The sequence below is a fragment of the Chiloscyllium plagiosum genome, chromosome 3, assembly GCF_004010195.1.
Source record: "Chiloscyllium plagiosum isolate BGI_BamShark_2017 chromosome 3, ASM401019v2, whole genome shotgun sequence".
Classification (NCBI taxonomy): Eukaryota; Metazoa; Chordata; class Chondrichthyes; order Orectolobiformes; family Hemiscylliidae; genus Chiloscyllium; species Chiloscyllium plagiosum.
Window position 1 is genome coordinate 71,914,109 of NC_057712.1, and position 18,375 is coordinate 71,932,483.

At 37.9% G+C, this 18,375-nt stretch overlaps 1 protein-coding gene across 1 annotated transcript in view; it reads right to left on the minus strand.

The window, feature by feature from the left end:
• The window catches only part of LOC122545235 (synaptotagmin-like protein 1), a 205,886-nt gene that overhangs the window by 41,523 nt on the left and 145,988 nt on the right, over positions 1–18,375 (minus strand). The window contains exons 7-9 of the mRNA XM_043684344.1: positions 8,683–8,777; positions 8,124–8,243; positions 2,195–2,370 (exon numbers count right to left, since the gene is read on the minus strand). Coding sequence (XP_043540279.1) covers positions 2,195–2,370; positions 8,124–8,243; positions 8,683–8,777 — 391 coding nt within the window. The remainder of the gene's footprint in view (positions 1–2,194; positions 2,371–8,123; positions 8,244–8,682; positions 8,778–18,375) is intronic.

Consider the following 18,375-nt stretch of genomic DNA (forward strand, 5'->3'; position numbering starts at 1 on the left):
TGACCTGTAACCAGTGGGGTTCCGCAGGGAGCCATGTTTACAAAATATTTTGATTAGATTCCCTACAATGTGGAAGCAGGCCCTTTGGCCCAACAAGTCCACACTGACCCTCCATATATTGAACTGGAGCAGCCTGCTCCCCTAGGTCCCTCCGTTCTACAACAGTACTCAAGGCCTACTCTTGTTGTACCAAAATGCAATACCTTGCATTTATCCAGATTGAACTCCATCTGCCATTTTTCAGCCCATTTACCTATTTGATCAAAATCTTTTTGTAATTTTAGAAACCTTCTTCACCAGGGAGAAAGTGAGGATTGCAGGTGCTGGAGATCAGAGCTGAAAATGTGTTGCTGGAAAAGCGCAGCAGGTCAGGCAGCATCCAAGGATGCTGCTTGACCTGCTGCGCTTTTCCAAACCTTCTTCGCCGTCCACTATGCCAGCAACTTTGGTGTCATCTGCAAACTTACTAACCATGCCTTCTTTATTCTCAAATCATTTACATAAATGACAAACAAAAGAGGACCCAGAACTGATCCCCGTGGAACACTGCTGCTCACAGGCCTCTCACCCGAAAAGCAAACTTCCGTCATTACTCTATGTTTCTTGCCGTTAAGCCAATTACATATCCAATTAGCAAGCTCACCCTGAATCTCATGTGATCTTATTTACTAATTAGTCTATCATGCAGAACCTTGTCAAAGGATTTAGCAAAATCCAAATAAACAATGTCTACTGCTCTGCCATCATCAATCTGTTAGGTGACTTCCTCAAAAAACTCAATAAAGTTTGTGAGAATATGATTTTCCTCGCACAAAACCATGCTGACTCTCCCTACCACTGGATGTAAGTTTGTTCGTGTCACCATACTAGGTAACACCATCAGTAAGCCTCCGGTGAAGGGCTAGTGTTATGTTCCACTTTCTATTTGTATGTTTAGATTTCCTTCGGGTGGTGCTGCCATTTCCTGTTCTTTTTCTCAGAGGGTGGTAGGTGGGGTCCAAGTCAATGTGTTTGTTGATAGAGTTCCGGTTGGAATGTCGTGTTTCTAGGAATTCTTGTGCCTGCCTCTGTTTGGCATGCTTGAGGATGGATGGGTTATCCCAGCCAAAGTGATGTCCTTCCTCATCCATGTGTAAGGATACTTGTGATACACCAGGCCAAGGGGCCAGATAGCTCACTCCTTTTCTATTTCACATGGTCTTAAAATCTTATTGTTAGTTGGCCTCCACAACTAATTATTTCAGGAAATTGTCATGAAGTCATTCTACTCTTCTTCCAAACTACTTTTGCCAATTTTGATTGTTTAGTCTATATGAAGATTAAAGTTCCCTACAATTACCATATTGCCCTTGTTGAAATCTTCATTTTTTAAAAAATTTCAATTTAATGCTCAATCTAATGGTGTGACTTCTCTAAGGGGACCTTATTAGCTACTCCCACCATATTTAGCTTATTCTCTAACCATACTGATTCTAGTTCCTGACTTTCTGAGCCAAGATCCTTTCTCATTACTATGTAATGTCACCCTTTGTTATCAGGATGACTCCACTTTTTCGATAGTGTCTCTTTAAAATGTTACATAACCTAGAATATTTGTTTGACAATCTTGATGATCTTGTAACACTGATGAGACATAGCCACTTTGACAAAATGTCACACTTCTATTTAAGAATTCTTCTGAATCTCTAAGAAGTTCTTTTAATCTAAGATCATCCCAATAAATTACCATAGGATATTTTGTACCAAAATTGTAAATTGATATTGGATATTATTTTCTTTGAAGAGTATGTATTCAGTCACTCAGCAGCATGCATACGGAATTTTGAAAATTTCTTATATTCCAAAAAGCTGATCAGGCAAGTACATAAAACTAGCAATCACAACCAGAGAACCTTCAATCTGCTGAATGAACAGAAATAACATGCTGCTTCGTTGATGGGGCTGAAATAATCAAGACATGGCTTTTATCATCTGCCTTCCAAAATATGGCTGTTTCTAATAAAACATGTCAACTGTATATACATTAATTGTATCTCCAATCATGAAAGCTAAATCTAAACATTTTAGTTGTTTTTTTACTTTATTCATTATAAAGGAGTATCATCTGTGGTTTAATCCAATTTTTAATTAAATGATTAAATTGCTTGCCATAAATTAATTTTTTAAAAATAAATCAAGACAAGAGTTCACTTACGGATCTGAGGTGTACTTTCTCATATTGGCTACTGCCAATCCTCGACACTGCACCACATGGACCTGGAATTCTTTTTTAGCTTCTTCATAGTGCAATTTGAATTGTACCGCTCCCTGAATTGGAACTTCTCCAAAATCTCCAGCATCACTGTACAGACTCAGTAAACTTCCACTCAGCTAGAACAATATGTAGTTAAAAAGTATAGAATTCAAAATGATATTTTATACATGCTTCCCCAGAATTACAAAACAATAATACAATCATTGTAGGTTACAAAGAATATATTACAAAGGATCATAAAGTTCTGAAATAATTAAATACTTATTTGTAAATCTGTGTGGCAATAAAAGCAGAATGGACAGCAGCTTAAATTATTCTTCACTGGAGGTTTGCCTCTAACTTCAAAAAAGATGACAAAAACACAAAGCAGATTTTGCAAACTGAGTCAAATATTCTTGTTATTTCTTCTCAGGTTGTTAGTTACACTGACAAGGTCACATTTATTGAACTTACATATCTGCTCTTAAAATTTGGTAGCTACCCTGCTCTCTGAAACTGCTGAAAATCTGATCTAGAACTTTGAACCAGATATAACGATGGTGATGATACATTTCCAAGTAAAATGGTGCATGACCTGGTGAGTCACTTGATGACGATGGTATTCCTTTAACATTTCAGTCATTGTTCAATCTGGGTAACATTTCTAGGAGGTGCATGGAAAGAATGTACAAAGGAGTAATGGAGCAAACCGCTCTATCATGAATGTTCTTAAGCATTGTATCATTATCTAACTAAACGAGACTCTGATCTGATAGCTATTGTGTTGATATAGCTGCTCCAGTTCAATATATGATAAATAAGTTTCCTATAAGGCCATGCTAATATCTCATTGCCAGTTGTCTTGCAACTGATCACTAAACAATTTTACAAGATGTTACAATGTAACTTAGTGTGACATAGAGACCAGAATAGATAGTACTGAAACGGAAACAAGTGAACTGTTTGGAGTTTGAAACAATCAACAGTTTCCTTGTTCATGTGTTCCTGATATGAAAAAGTAAATGATAAATGTATATAGCCAACTTAGTTCAGTGGTTGTGTCTTTACTTCTAATTTAGATGAAGAAATTTAAGTACATAACATGGATTGATATATCAATGCAGCATTGAGGGCATGGTGTGCTGTTGTCAAAACTCTTTTTCAGAGAAGATGTTAAAATGAGACATTATTGTTCTGCTCAAATAAACATAAAATAACTCTTATTACTATTTAACAAAGAGCATAGGAGACATCTTGACAAATATTAGATTCTTCGCCAAAACTGTTAAAGCAAAGTACACTGTTATAAACCTCATTGCTCTTTGTGGAGCTTTGTATTGTTTGACTATTACAATATTTACACTTCTAAAGTACTTTATTGATTTTGAAACACTTTAAATATTGTAAAGAACTGATAATAGATGTTCTTTCTATTTAGATGCACAACTGTGGGATTTAATCTTCAAAGAACATCTGTTTACTGATGCAATATGATAGCCAATACAATACCTTCCAATTCTGCCCATTGTGTCAATGAACATCTATTTTATGTTGTGACATTTTAGTTATTGTATGGCTGGCAAAATCTAAAGGTTACAAGGAGTAAAATTAAAATGAATATTTATTAAGCACATGGAATAAAGTACCAGCCTGTTACAAATGTACCAAAATTATCATGGCTTGTTCTTTAGACATTTTTGTGTGTTTTGCTTTCTCTCTTCCCAGTCACACTGCGCTGTTCACTTTAAGAAGCTGTTCATCCATGTCATTTTCCAGTTGAGGCAAAAGGTTTGCAAATGCAAATAGACATATTGACAATTCTTGCTTGGCCTGTGGAGTGTTTGCAGCATTTTCTAGGTCTCCATTTTGCACTGATGCCTTTGTGCTACCACCTACTGTTTGTAACCAATGAATGGCAGCAACAACATCTTGTCTTTCAATCCCTTACCTTTAACATTGGCCCATCAACCAATAGAAGAGTATTTCTGACTCCCAATACTATTTGACACAATTCTCTCAAATTGACTGTTAATTAGCCATTTTTTAAAAAAATATATATATTCCTTGGTTACACAGCGTCTTATTTCATTGAAATGTTTCAAGGTACTTCACACAATAACTTACTCACACTGTTATTGTGAAGACAAAATAATTAAATGCGACATTTTATTTCAGGAAATTAGCAATAATGATGCTGAGGCAGCAGAGGGTTATATTTTCTGTTGCTGCTATATTTGCTCTTCTGACATCTATGATTTTGTTTCAGCAGGAGTACTTTTGCATTTTGAGTCAGAAAGCTGGGAGGTTCAAGACTAACCCCATGAATTGACCACTAGGCTGTGGCTTTGATATATTTTTTGAAATGCCTGTGATGCAAATGTTGCTGAAAAGACCAGCATTTATTGTCCAACCCTAACTGTCCTTGAGATTATAAAAATGCAGCCTTCTCGAACAACTTTAGTCCTTGTAATGCAGTTATTCCTACAGTGCGAAGAGCCAGTCATTCCTTGTGCAACCGTAGCAGCATTTATTTTTTTCTATGTCTTCTTGACTGGATATGAATGATCCCAGAATACTACTGGTAAAATGGAGTATTTTCTGAGTAATTTGGTTACCATTTGCACCCAGCTATCATCGCCACAAAGGGATTAATTGGCTATCCATGTCATTTACACCTTGGTCCAGATAGAGCTTACCTTTTACATGAGGTAGATTAATTATTGACACAAGCAGAGGGATATGGGTATGATCTAATTGCCATTCCAAAGACATGGCTGCAGTTTGACCAAGGAAGGAAACTGAATGTTAAAGAATATCTGACATTTAGGAAGAAGAGGCAAAAATGAAAAGGCACTTCTGTAATGAAATAATAGGGGATGGAATCAGTATATTAGTGAGGAAGGGTCTTAGACCAAAAGAACAAGGTGTAGATTCTGTTTGAATGGAAGACAGAAACAACATGGTGCTGCAAACATCTGGAGGCATTGTTTATAGGCCACCCAATAATAATGGCAATGTGGAGCATGGTAAGACATGGTAAATTAGAAGTGTGATAAACAAAAATGATGGACTTCTGGACAAAACCTTCAATTTCCACACAGATTGGGAATATCTACCCAACATCAATGTTGTGAAGGATGAATTCCTGAACAGTAAATTTTGCCAGCCCTGTTGATAACTTTGATAGCATTTTTAACAGTTCCTCTTGAATATCCTAACATATCTTTTTGATAGTTGTTTTTGGTGACCTCTTGATAGGTCCAATAAGCTTGACAATTCAAAGAGTCATAGAGTTCTACAGCACAGAAATAGACCCTTTGGTCCAACTCATCCATTTGCCAGTATTTGGCCAATATTCCTCTAAATCCTTACTATTCATGTACTTGTCCAGATGCCTTAAAATACATGAAGGTAGTTAAATCCCTGAGACCTGATCAGGTGGATCCAGAACTTTGTGGGAAGCTAGGGAAGTGATTGCATCAGTCTCTATCACTTCCTCTGGCAGCTCCTTCCATACACGCACCCTCTGCATGAAAAGGTTGCCCCTTAGGACTCTTTTAAATCTTTCTCCTCTCGCCATAAACCTATGCCCTCTGGTTTTGGACTTAACTACCCTGAGAAAAAGACTTTGCTATTCATCTTATCCTTGATACTTATGACTTTATAATCCTCTATAAGGTTACCCCTCAGCCTCCAACATTCCAGGAAAAACAGCCCCAGCCTATTCACCTGTCCCATTGGCTCAAACCCTCCAACCCTGGCACCATCCTTGTAAATCCTTTTTGAACCCTTTCAAGTTTAACAACATATTTCTATAGCAGCGAGGCCAAAATTGAATGCAGTATTCCAAAAGTGGCCTAACCAATGTCCTGTACAACCACAACATGACCTCCCAACTCCTGTATGAATGTGCAGACAAATGAAGGCAATGAACGAAGTGCCATCTTCACTCCCATAATTCTCAGTGAATCACCTTCAAGGAACTATGAACCTTCACCCCAAGGTCTCTTTGTTTGGCAATACTCCCCAGGAGCCTATCATTAAGTGTATAAGTCCTGCACTTATTTGCCTTTCCAAAATGCAGCACCGCACAGTTATCTGAATGAAACTCCATCTGCCACTCCTCAGCCCATTGGCCCATCTGATAGAGGTCCCATTGTACTCAGAGATAGCCTTCTTCACTGTCTACCACACTTCCAATTTTGCTGTTATCTACAAACTTACTAACCATTCCTCTTATATTAATGACAAAAAGCAGTGGACCCAGACTGATCTTTGCAACACATCGCTGGTCACAGGCTTGCAGTTCAAAAAACAGCCCTCCACCACCAGCCTCTGCCTCCTACCTTCAAACCAATTTTGTATCCAATTCGCTAGGTTTCCCTGTATTCCATATGATCTAAATTTGCTAACCAGTCTACCATGCTGAACCTTGTTGAAAGCCTTGCTGAAGTCCATATAGACAATGTCTACTGCTCTGCCTTCATCAATCTTTTTTGTTACTTCTTCAAAAAACTCAATCAAGTTGGTAAGATATGATTTCCAATGCACAAAGCCATGTTGACAATCTTTAATCAGTCCTTGCCTTTTCAAATATGTGTAAATCCTGTCCCTCAGGATTTCCTCCAACAACCTGCCCACCACTGATTTCAGACTCACTGGTCTATAGTTCTTTGGTTTTTCCTTACCACCCTTCTTAAATAATAGCACCACATTAGCCACCCTCCAGTCTTCGGGCACACAATCACTTCCCTAGCTTCCCACAAAGTTCTGGATCCACCTGATCATGTCTCAGGGATTTAACTACCTTCATGTATTTTAAGATATTCAGCACCACCTCCTCTGTAATATGAACACTTTTCTAGATTTCACTGTTTATTTTTCCAAGTTCTCTAAATTACATATCCTTCTCCAAGTAAACACTCAGGCGAATGATTTTACACACATCATACCTATTAAAATATTTCAAATGGTGCCTGTCATTCCTCAACAATTCTTCAAAAGGTAACCTCAAAGTTCAGACTTGTTTCTACCAGGTCTGAACTGTGGACTTGTGTTTCTAATGCTCGGGTCACTGAAATTACAGGAGTGGATGCAGATGCTGATTTCTATGGATAATTTGTTATCTCCTTGAAACAAAATGCACGAAATGTGACTTGCCCCTATAAAAATGGTAGATGCCATACTGGGGGAAAGATGTCCCATTTTCAGACCTGTCCATCATTTTAGCCATGAAGGAGGTGCTGTCCATCATATCAAAAATCAAAACCCATTTATTTTTGTTTGACTCCAATAATTTTACTTTTATTTTAATTTCAGATTTTTTTGCATTCACAGTTTTACTGTTTGTCTCATAGGTTAGTAATCTTTTATGTTTCAAATTTACACTGACACTGCAGCACCAGGACAAAGCGAGGGCTGCAGATGCTCGAGATCAGAGTCAAAAAGTGTGGAGGTGGAAAGGCACAGCCGGTCAGGCAGCATCTGAGGAGTAGGAGAATTGAGGTTTCGGGCATAAGCCATTCATCAGGAATATGGGGTGGTTGGGGGTGGTGGGGAGGTGGGTGGGGAGTAGATTTACTTTGCAGCTACTGAAAGCTTACACTGCTAACTCAGCATTAGAGCTAACCTTGGTTAAACACTACGGATACTCATTCCCTGATGGACATACATATTAACTGGGTTTTGATTGATACCTAACATATATTTCAACGTTAACATTCATGCAAAGTAAAATCACTTTTATGACAATTAAGGCATTTGAATATTAATCAAATGAATTGACTTCCTGGAAAAACAGCTTATTTGCCTTAACAAAACGATCCATTTAGCCTGTTAATATAACCAATATAATATGAAAACACCTGAATGTATTTGCAGCCTGACTCACCTTAGAAGATTGCAGATTTGAACTAACATGCACATCAGTCTGCTTCATAATATCTGATCCAACACTGGATTCAGATGTTAAATCATCAAAATAATCATACTCTTCACTTTGTGGGTCATTCTAGCAAGAACAAGAATTAATACAAATCAGTTAGGCTATTGAAATGTTTACAAAACAAGAACGCCTATTGTTTACTTTTCACACAAGATGGATTTTATGTACATTAATAATAAATGTTCTGTACACATCAATAACAAAAGAGATGCTCAACTCCAAATCAACAAGGGCTTTTCCATTCATTATGCAAGAATGGATTATGATCCTGCACATATAACTTTTAAGCTAACCATGGCCTTTTTGACATAGACTACAAGGTGATGCATTACTTTTGTGGCTTTGCATCCCAAAGTTATGATCTTGAAGCAATGTAATATTTATTAGAACGTATTCATATTTTTCATACCTATACAATAGCCAGTGAACTGTCATTGAATTTGCATGATGCATGGTAATGTGAAATTGTTCATATTCGTTGAAAACAGTCACCTCAGAAACTTACCGATGGCATGGAAGGAACTGTGGCTTCCTTGGTGGTTGGTAGTGAAGGCAGTTCATTTGTTCGGACACTGGAGTCTGAAGAACCATAACCAGGCACTGAAATTCAGAATAGAATATTTAGCAGTTAATCATCTATATAGTACTTCTTTTAGTGAATTTGAGAACATTGGATAATGTTAGTGATAATGAAACACTTTCATTTCAGTATCCAGCCTAGTCTGAAGTACTTATAAGTGAAGTTGCCCTAATTTTTCATTTAAAATCAAATCACTGAAAATTATTTCCTGTTACAATTATTCATCATTCTTGAATATGACTGTATATATTATCCATGAATGTATGAAATTTCAGTCAAACTCACTGACATAAGCATATTATGAAAGGAAATGAAAATCAATGTAATAGTGCAAGAATCCCACCTAACCCCAATACAACTGAGGATATTGCTAATCTACACACTCTGATGAAGCTGAAGGGTACATAAACAGGCAATTCAAGCTTATCCTCTTGTGCACAGAATTCAATACTGTACAAAAAGAGCATAACATTTAGTCCTTGCATGCAAAAGACTCCTTATGGCAACCATAAAACTTCTTGGCATTGAAATAATTGGTGGGCACTGTATTATCGATTTTCTAAATTACAATGCCTTGATGTTGACTGGCATTACCATCACTGAATACCATTCTATTAACATTCTGGGGCTTACCATTGTCAAGAAACTGAACTTAGTCAGCCATGTGAATCACGTGGACACAAGAGCAAGTCAGAGACTAAGGATTCTGCATCAGTCACCTCCTGCCTGCCAAATGCTGTCCATCATCTCCAAGATGCAAGGAGTATGATGGAATATTCCTCAGTTGCCTGGTTGAATGCAGCTCCAAAAACATTCAAGAAGGTTAATGCCAGCTAGGACAAAGTAACCTGCGTGCTTGGCACCAAATTCACCACTTCAAAATGCACCCTTTTCATCTCTGCACCGTGCTAGCTGTGTGTACCATCAACAAGATGCACTGCAGTAACTCACCAAAGTTCCTCCAACAGCTCCTTCCAAACCCACAATCTCGCCTAGAAGAACAAGGGCAGCAGATGCATGGAAACACTTTCTCCTGTGAGTTACCCTCCAAGCCATACACCATCCTGACTTGGAATTATATCACTGTTCCTTGTGTGTTCCTCGTTCAAAGATCCTGGAAAGTCCTTCCTAACAACATAGGGGTACATCTAAATCACATGGACTGCAGCAGTTCAAGAAAGCAGATCACCACCATCTTTCAATGCAATTAGGGATGGACAATGAGGGAAATGCCCTCACCCCATAAGTGAATAAAAACGATCTTCTGTTATCTCACAATATCACTATTCCATCAGTGGGAAGAAGATCATCATAAACTGCTATCAGTTTATTCCCAATGTTAATGAATCATTCAACTTTGCAGAATAGAGCTGCTTACTTCAAAGCGATTGTGATATTTAGCCCAATCTTTATCAGAGCACATTCTGTTACCATGTTATTATAAGAATGCTATGTCCAGACCCTTTCCTAACAGTGTAAGAAAAAAACAAGTAAAATAATAGAGAAGCTCCACTTTGTTAGTTTGCATAAATTAATGTTGTTTCAATATTATTGATTTATCTAAGCCATTCCAGGGGTCCGAGAATCCCTACAGTGTAGAAACAGGCCCTTCGGCCAAACAAGTCCACACTAACCTTCCGAAGAGTAACCCACCCAGACCCATTCCTCTACCCTATTATCCTACATCTACCCTTTACTATTGCACCTAATCTACACATCCCTGAACACTATGGGCAATTTAGCAGAGCCAATTCACCTAACCAGCACATCTTCAGACTGTGTGAGGAAACTGGAGCCCCCGGAGGAAATCCACACAGATATGGAGAGAACGTGCAAACTCCACACAGACAGTCGCCCAAGGCTGGAATCAAACCTGGGTCCCTGGTACTATGAGGCAGCAATGCTAACCACTGAGCCACCGTGACGCCCATTAGTCCTTAGCTAAGTTAATTACTTTGCTCTATTATTAAAGACAAAATAAAAATGAGAAACAGCTAACATAATTATTGTTACCAAGATATTTCACTGAACCAAAAAAAGTGAATGTATGAATATTAATAATGGTCATAATTAAAATCTATGAAAATAACTTGTTAATTCAACATCTAATTCCATTACAAAAACATTGATTTCATTGAAAATGCAAATTGGATGAGTATAAAACAGGTGGCTGATCTGTTACTGCCTGTTTGTAATTCGATTTCGGCATGGATGCATCATTTAAGCATGTTACCTATTGATTTTATCACTGTGTGACTTAAAGACCAAGAAATGATGTTGGCATAGGTAATAGCTTCAAAGCTGCATCTATTTCAGATTCCATAGAATATCCTAAGATATGATAGTTTATCTATTTTTGAATATGAATGCTGCTGGAAAAGCTGCATTTACTGTCCTGTCCTGAAGTGTGTGATGTGTGTTCTACCTGAATAGCTACTGCTATTCTTTCACTGTTGTAATGGTTTTCTGATGATGGTGTTAGGTGGAGAATTCCAGAACTTCAACATGGTCAGTTGGAGGTGAGAGTCTTTCTTATTTCTGCTCTGGTCTTACTCTTTTGTAAAGTTGTGAGGCTATGGTGTACTGTTAAGTGAGCTTGGCAAGTTGCAATATGTTCCAACAGATAGCATCAATTAAAGGATTTTATCTTTGTGATATTGAGATACTTGAATCCTGATGCAGACGCATCCCTCAGAAGATCGTTGAGAAATCCATCACACCCTATCAAGGCTCATACATTGTTAAGAGGCTTTCAGAAAATAAGTCACAGAATGTGCAGCATCTTCCATACTGTTGAAGGATTATTCTGCTGATATTGCTAGCCCAGTTAAATTTTCACGTGTATTTCCCAAATATTTTGGAAATTTGCAGATGTGAACATGCCTGTGTATAGGACTATGTTCACACATATGTGTGTAGAAAATCAACTAACAAAGAATATCAACATTGGAAAGGAAAACAGCACTGAAGATCTGAATCATGTCAACAGAACAACTTAATTGATGTTAAAATCACTTCACCTGATGAAGGAGCAGCACTTTGAAAGCTTGAGATTTTAAATAAACCTGTTGGTCTATAACCTGGTGTTATGTGACTTCTGACTTTGTCCACCCCAGTCGAACACCGGCACTTCCACATTGATGTTAAAATTCAACAATATAAATCAAACAGAACATTAACTATCTTATGCCATGACCTACATGAATCTTTCCATGAATTCCATGCATTATTTCCTCCAAGATATTTATCTTTGTACCTCTTTTAACTTGAAGAATAATTTGGAAAACTGGACATTTAATTCCATACCCTTCTTAAAAAGTTTCTAAATGCTTTGTATACTTTCTGAAGAATCCTTTTGGAAGTATGGTGTTCAAAATTGAATGCAAAATGTATAACTGCTGAATTATACTGTTGACCTTGTGTTATGAGTATTTTAATTGATTCTAACAAAATATTTTTTGATACTAATCTACAGTTACCCAAAATTCTGTCTGCCATCATTATGGCACCCCATGTATCTAGAAATCACAGCATTTTTTTGGAAAAGTATATGCTATCTGGTTATCATAAACTCTGGGCCATTGGGGATCTTTCCGAATAATCCCTGTGAATCAGGTACACTTTGTCATCTCATAACATTTTGGTTCATTATCAGTCCTAAGTCATGTTTTTAATCTTAATGTCAATCTTATTTACATGGATTGAAATCATACTAGACCTCAGGCTAGGCTTTCAGAAACTCCAGTAATAACTTCTGCTCAACTTACAACACCTTCATTGACTATACTAAAGTTGCTAAGGAACAATAAGCAGAAGTAGAAGAAAATATAATGCAAGTGTCTGAACTTTGCAAGTTGATTAACCTATGCTCAGCTTTTGTTTTTCTCTTTGGGTTTCTAAACATATTTTAAATTAAGCTACACTATTTGCTGTCATGTTCTTAGCCTTACACCTAAAGAATCTTTAAAGTTGTTTCATGATTTTCTCATTGCAGTAGAAAAAAAAAATCTCCTAATATCATCAGCCAAGTAAATTTCAATTTCCCAAGTATATAATCCAAAATGCAGCCTGAATGAACAGCTGTCAGTGAAAAAATTCCCAATCTTTCAACAGGGCTTTAATGCACAAATGCAATTACCTGACAATACAGTTACACTGGAAGGCTTGTAACTCATTTCATATTTCATTAAGGTTGCCAAAAAACTCAGCAGAACATAAGAATTAAATAATCACAAAGGTTTGTGATGATAACCTTAAAACTATTAAACTGATCCCAGCTGCATTCTTGATTAGTGAAAAATGGAATTGAAATGTTAGTTTGCAGTCTTGAAAGTTGATAAAAAAGAAGTTTTGATATTATAAATATTTTAAGAGAAAATACTTCTGCAGCTACATTTATGATTAAGGTATAATCCAAGCAGATTGACTTAGTAGGCTAATCAGAAAATATTAAATTAGATTACCCAAGCTAAAATTGACTTTCTGAACTTGCTCATCCATATCTACCTTCTGGCTTTGTAATTAATGAACTATCCCGATGGAACTGCAGTGTATATCCAGAATTTACTTTTTTTTTCCTTTATACCTCTAGAATAAGTTCTTCACACCAAGACCTACTATTTTAAAACTCCAGTTTATTGACAAAAATATCGCACCACTTGATCTCAAACTTGAAAACCTTCTAATTCTATTGCCATTGATAATTCCACTCTGTTCTCCTTTGTTCTATGTGGGTGGAACCCATTCTAGAGAATTGCTCCTAATGGGATAATTCACAAGATTATGAAAATACACAAAAGAAGGATAGGATATGACTAACTAGCCTATTGAACCTGCCTTTTATGGTCATGCTGCAACTTCTTTATATAACCATTGTTTCCAGTTAATTTATATTCCACTCAATCATCAATTGAAAACTTGATAGAAGCATGAAAAAGAGGGAATAAGCTAATTAATCTGCATATATTTCATGTGCTACAGCCAGTGCCCAGGAGAGTGGGTTGCACACAATGCTCATCACTCAGTCCCTTGCCTTTCAGGGTGCCTAAGCTCAGGCAGCACTACATCCTCTCTCAAGTGGCTTCAAATATGCTTGCAAGTGGCAGTGAGTGCTCTATTCTGGGACAAAGATCTAGCACTTAAGATCTGGTTGGCCTGGAGTGGGTTCCACAGTCTATGTGACACTTGTGAAAGTGGCAGTGTTGGACTGGGTTGGACAAAGTTAAATGTCACACAACATCAGGTTATAGTCCAACAGGTTTATTAGGAAGCACTAGCTTTCGGAGTACTTGTTGTCCAAGTACCGAATACAGTGATATCACTGTATGACATTGTAATCTTTTGGGATAAATCTGTGCCTTATGATATTATACTCCACAACCAACTGACGAAGCAGCAGCGCTCCGAAAGCTAGTGCTTCCTAATAAACCTGTTGGACTATAACCTGGTGTTATATGATTTTTAACTATGTGACACTTTGTTTTGATAACCAGAGTGCCCTTTGCGTGATATGGCCCGTGGACACCTTAGAGCATACTCTTGCTCTCTGCACACTGGCTGATCTACTGAAGGCTCCACATGCTGTTTTCAGGCTTCCGTTTGTAAAAGAAATATCTTCACCTGGGCTTGGCAGAAAATGCAAGTACGTGTTGAGAATTTTTAAGTTTCTTATTTCCCAGAGGCAGACAATCTTACATCGTAGACCCAAATGTCATATCCCAGGTTTGATTCCCAGTCCATACATTTGTATTTACTGAGATGACTTGACAGACCCCAAGGGAGTCAGTTAGCAGCATCAGCCACACGAACCATTTGCACATCCACTGGAAACCTACACTCCAATTCTCAGATCAGTGGAGGCTTCCTCACACTGAGAATGTTTCTTACATTCTTCACAATGTTGTCCAAATACCCAGCATTGTCACTCACATCATATAGGAAAAACATGGGAAAGGCATGTACAGGAAAGCATTAGAAACAGAGAACAAAGCTAATGCCACTCCTGGATAAAAGCAAATTACTGCGGATGCTGGAATCGAAACCAAAAGAGAAAATGCTGGAAAATCTCAGCAGGTCTGGCAGCATCTGTAAGGAGAGAAAAGAGCTGACGTTTCGAGTCTAACCTCGTGTCACATAGTTAGACTCGAAACGTCAGCTCTTTTCTCTCCCTATAGATGCTGCCAGCCTGCTGAGATTTTCCAGCATTTTCTCTAACGCCAATCCTGCTCCTGTCTAGCTCTGAAACTGCTCTCCAGAGCTAGAGTGAAGTTATTTATTTTCTTTGGTAGTGGAAAATACTGAATAGGTAGGACAATGACTTGGGGGGAGCAAGGACCTTGATTCTAGTTCTTCTCTATGATCCATTCTTGTGATTAGTGTAGGAGAGGATGGGCATGGACTTGGCTATCTTCAGGTGGATTTTCTGAGTGGAAAGAAAGAAAAGCTACCAAGAGTGCTTTGATTCATTCTCAGTTAGAAACATTGCAAACAAAGCCATCAGCCTGGAAGATGGTTTCATGAAGTCATTGCAGCACAGCAACATACTATTGGGACCAGCCCCAGCTTCTGCTGAGTCTTCTATTGAAACCAAATGCCAGGTTGGATGGTACCGAGTGTCTCATTAGGCCACATGAGAAGGAATTTAACCCGGCCATATAGGCCTTTACAGGACATTGGCTTTCCTCCCCTGAAGCTCAACAGAGAATAAGTTGAATGTTCTTGGTAACTGAATGTTCTAATCTTCTTTGATGCTAGATTTTTAAACAGTAATTTAAAAGTCTTGACCTACCTGAGTGAAACTTAGAATCCCACCCTGTTGGTTAGAAAGTCCACTTGTGTGAAAAGAAGCAGCACATTACTGAGAGTGAATTGATGGGCATTAATTAATTGTGTGTTTTCCAATTTTAAACTCTGACGTAAAACCAGGATTCAAGTACCAATAGAACATGTCACTGTTATTTCAAGATGTTCTCACTTGCAAATTGGATGGTTGTTTGAGATGCTCATATGGTCTAAGTCTATTAGATATTGTTAACTGAATACCGAATAGGTTCAAAGCAGAGCTGGCTCAATGATATGAATAACTAAACTGTGTACAATGTCTGATAAAGCTGTGGTTGCTAAGTCGACCAGAATGAAACCTGTGCTTTATGAGCATTGCAGATAGAGGAGTAGAATAAAAAAGTCAAGGTTTTACTAAATTTTGATAAAATAGTTCTACCCTACCGTACTTATAGTACCCAATTCCTGCCACCCGAAAGAAGTGAAGGTTAGGGGTGGAGGAGTGCGGCGGTGGAAGATTTGTTCAGTATGGGATCTGGAAACAGTAGGCTATGATATCTTTCTCTGCCCCAACACAAATACTGAAAAGCACCAGTTGAGCTGAATGGCCACTTTTTGTTCTGTTTCTAGTTGTAGGCTGTATGCAGTGCCATGTAATTTGAGCTAGAAGCTGATGCGACTCTGAAAAACACAACTATCTTAGTCTTTGCCTTTGAGGATAAAGTTAGATCATTACCAACATTTTTTGCTCAAACGTACAAGACGGAGTCTGAACTTTATTTCAAAGGCGTCAATCAAACCTTCTCAAAGTCTACGTTATTCTAGTTAAAATTCCCCAGGGCATATTTTACTATTTATTCACAGTTTATGAATATTGCTGGCATGGCAGACATTTATTACACATTCATAGTTGCCCTGAGCAAGTATCTGTGGGCTACTTTGGATGGCTGGAGAGGTTTCACAATTAAATGGCTTTCTCGATGACTTCAGAGGTCAGTTCAAAGTCAGTCAGATTACTATGGCATTAGCGTCACATACAGGACAGCCTGAATAAAAACATTAGGTTCCCTTCTCTAAAGGACATTGAATTTTTAAACTATTTGGAAGCTTCAAGGTCACTTTTTCTTTATTTAAACAGAATTCAAATTTTAAAATAGGGATTTGATCTCATATTCTCTGGATTACTGGTGAAGTAATGCAACTACTAAATTAGCAGGTCCCCATTGTAATCCTCGTATAATAAGCTGCACGGATGGAATTTGCGTGTGTGGAAGGCAAAGGCAGAGGTAGAAAAGTCAGGGAATTACATAAATGTGTAAAAACTATAAAGAGAATAATGTATAATGAAAATTATCAAGAAAGAATTGACTTTCTCTGTCAACTGAGACAGTATTCTACGGGATCCTTCTAAAATGATAAAATCGATTATAAAGGCTAGTCACATTGTGAATCTCCTTTATCTTGATTTATGGATAAATGCACATTGCCACTTGCTCCTTGGGTCAGATTGTCACTGAAGTATGTAGGTCCAAGCACACACACAATTATCTGGAGCTACTGGTGGAGGAATCTCAATGTACAAATGCAATCTACAGTTCACTGATGCCTATTTCTGAAAATCGTAAACTGTATTATTGTGTTTTGCAATGTGATCAATCACTGGAATTCAGTGGTCTTTGTTTGCCTTTGATTCACCATGATGAAATTCTGAGGGCCTTCCAGCATATTCCTACCATGTCCTCAGTGGTAGTGTGCCAAATGATATTGAAATTAGACTGAGATTCAGACTATTTTACTCCTGGACTTATGTCAGTGTTTCCAAGATAAGAAGAATCTTTCCGTACCTCAAATAAGACCATTGACATCAAAAAGAAGGACAGGTCCAGAATTGGGACTACCTGTATTGGGAACTATTGCAACTCTGGCACTCGATGGTATATACTTAAAGTCAACAGAGATAGGACTGGACAATTAGTTAAAAGGTCAAAGTGGGCTCCATTTGCATTGAGACCATCGTCATGTTCTGGAACTTCAAAGACGTTCCTAAGATTTCATATTGAGGTTAGACAGACAGAAATAAAAACATTGATATTCAATCTACTTTAAAATTGGTTATACACCAGGCATTATTCAGCAATAACCTGCTACTGATGTTCAGTTTGATTTCAGGCAGAGCCAATGAACACCTAGCCTCATTAAAACATTGGCCTAAACACAAACAAGAGAGATCAACTGAAGGCAGGAGGTGAGACTGACCTTGATATCACAGCAAGAATTCCTTAGAATTTTTCCTTATCCTAAACAACTTCAGCTGCTTCATTAATGACCTTGTCTCCATCATAAGGTCAGTAGTGAGGATGTGCACTGACGATTGCACAATGTTCAGCACCATTCATGTCTCCACAGATAATGAAGCAGTCAGCATTCATATGCAGCAAAACATGGACATCATTCAAACTTGGGCTGACAAGTGGCAGGGTACACTCATGCCACACAAGTCCCAGGCAATGGCCATTGTGAAGAAAAGTGAGTATATACATCAACTTGATATTCATTGGCATTATTATTGGTGAATGGTCCACTATCAACATCCTGGGGCTTACCTTTGAACAGAAACTAAACTGAACCAACTGTATAAATACTGTGGCTACAACAGTAGATCAGATGATGGGAATTCTGCAGTGAGTAATTCATCTCCTATCTCCACCTCTCCACTTGCAGCTCCAATGGCACTCAACAAGTTCAACAAGCCAATTAGCACCCCATCCACCACCTTCAACATTCATTCACTTCACCACTGATTCACGGTGTGCATCACCTAAAAGATGCACTGCACTA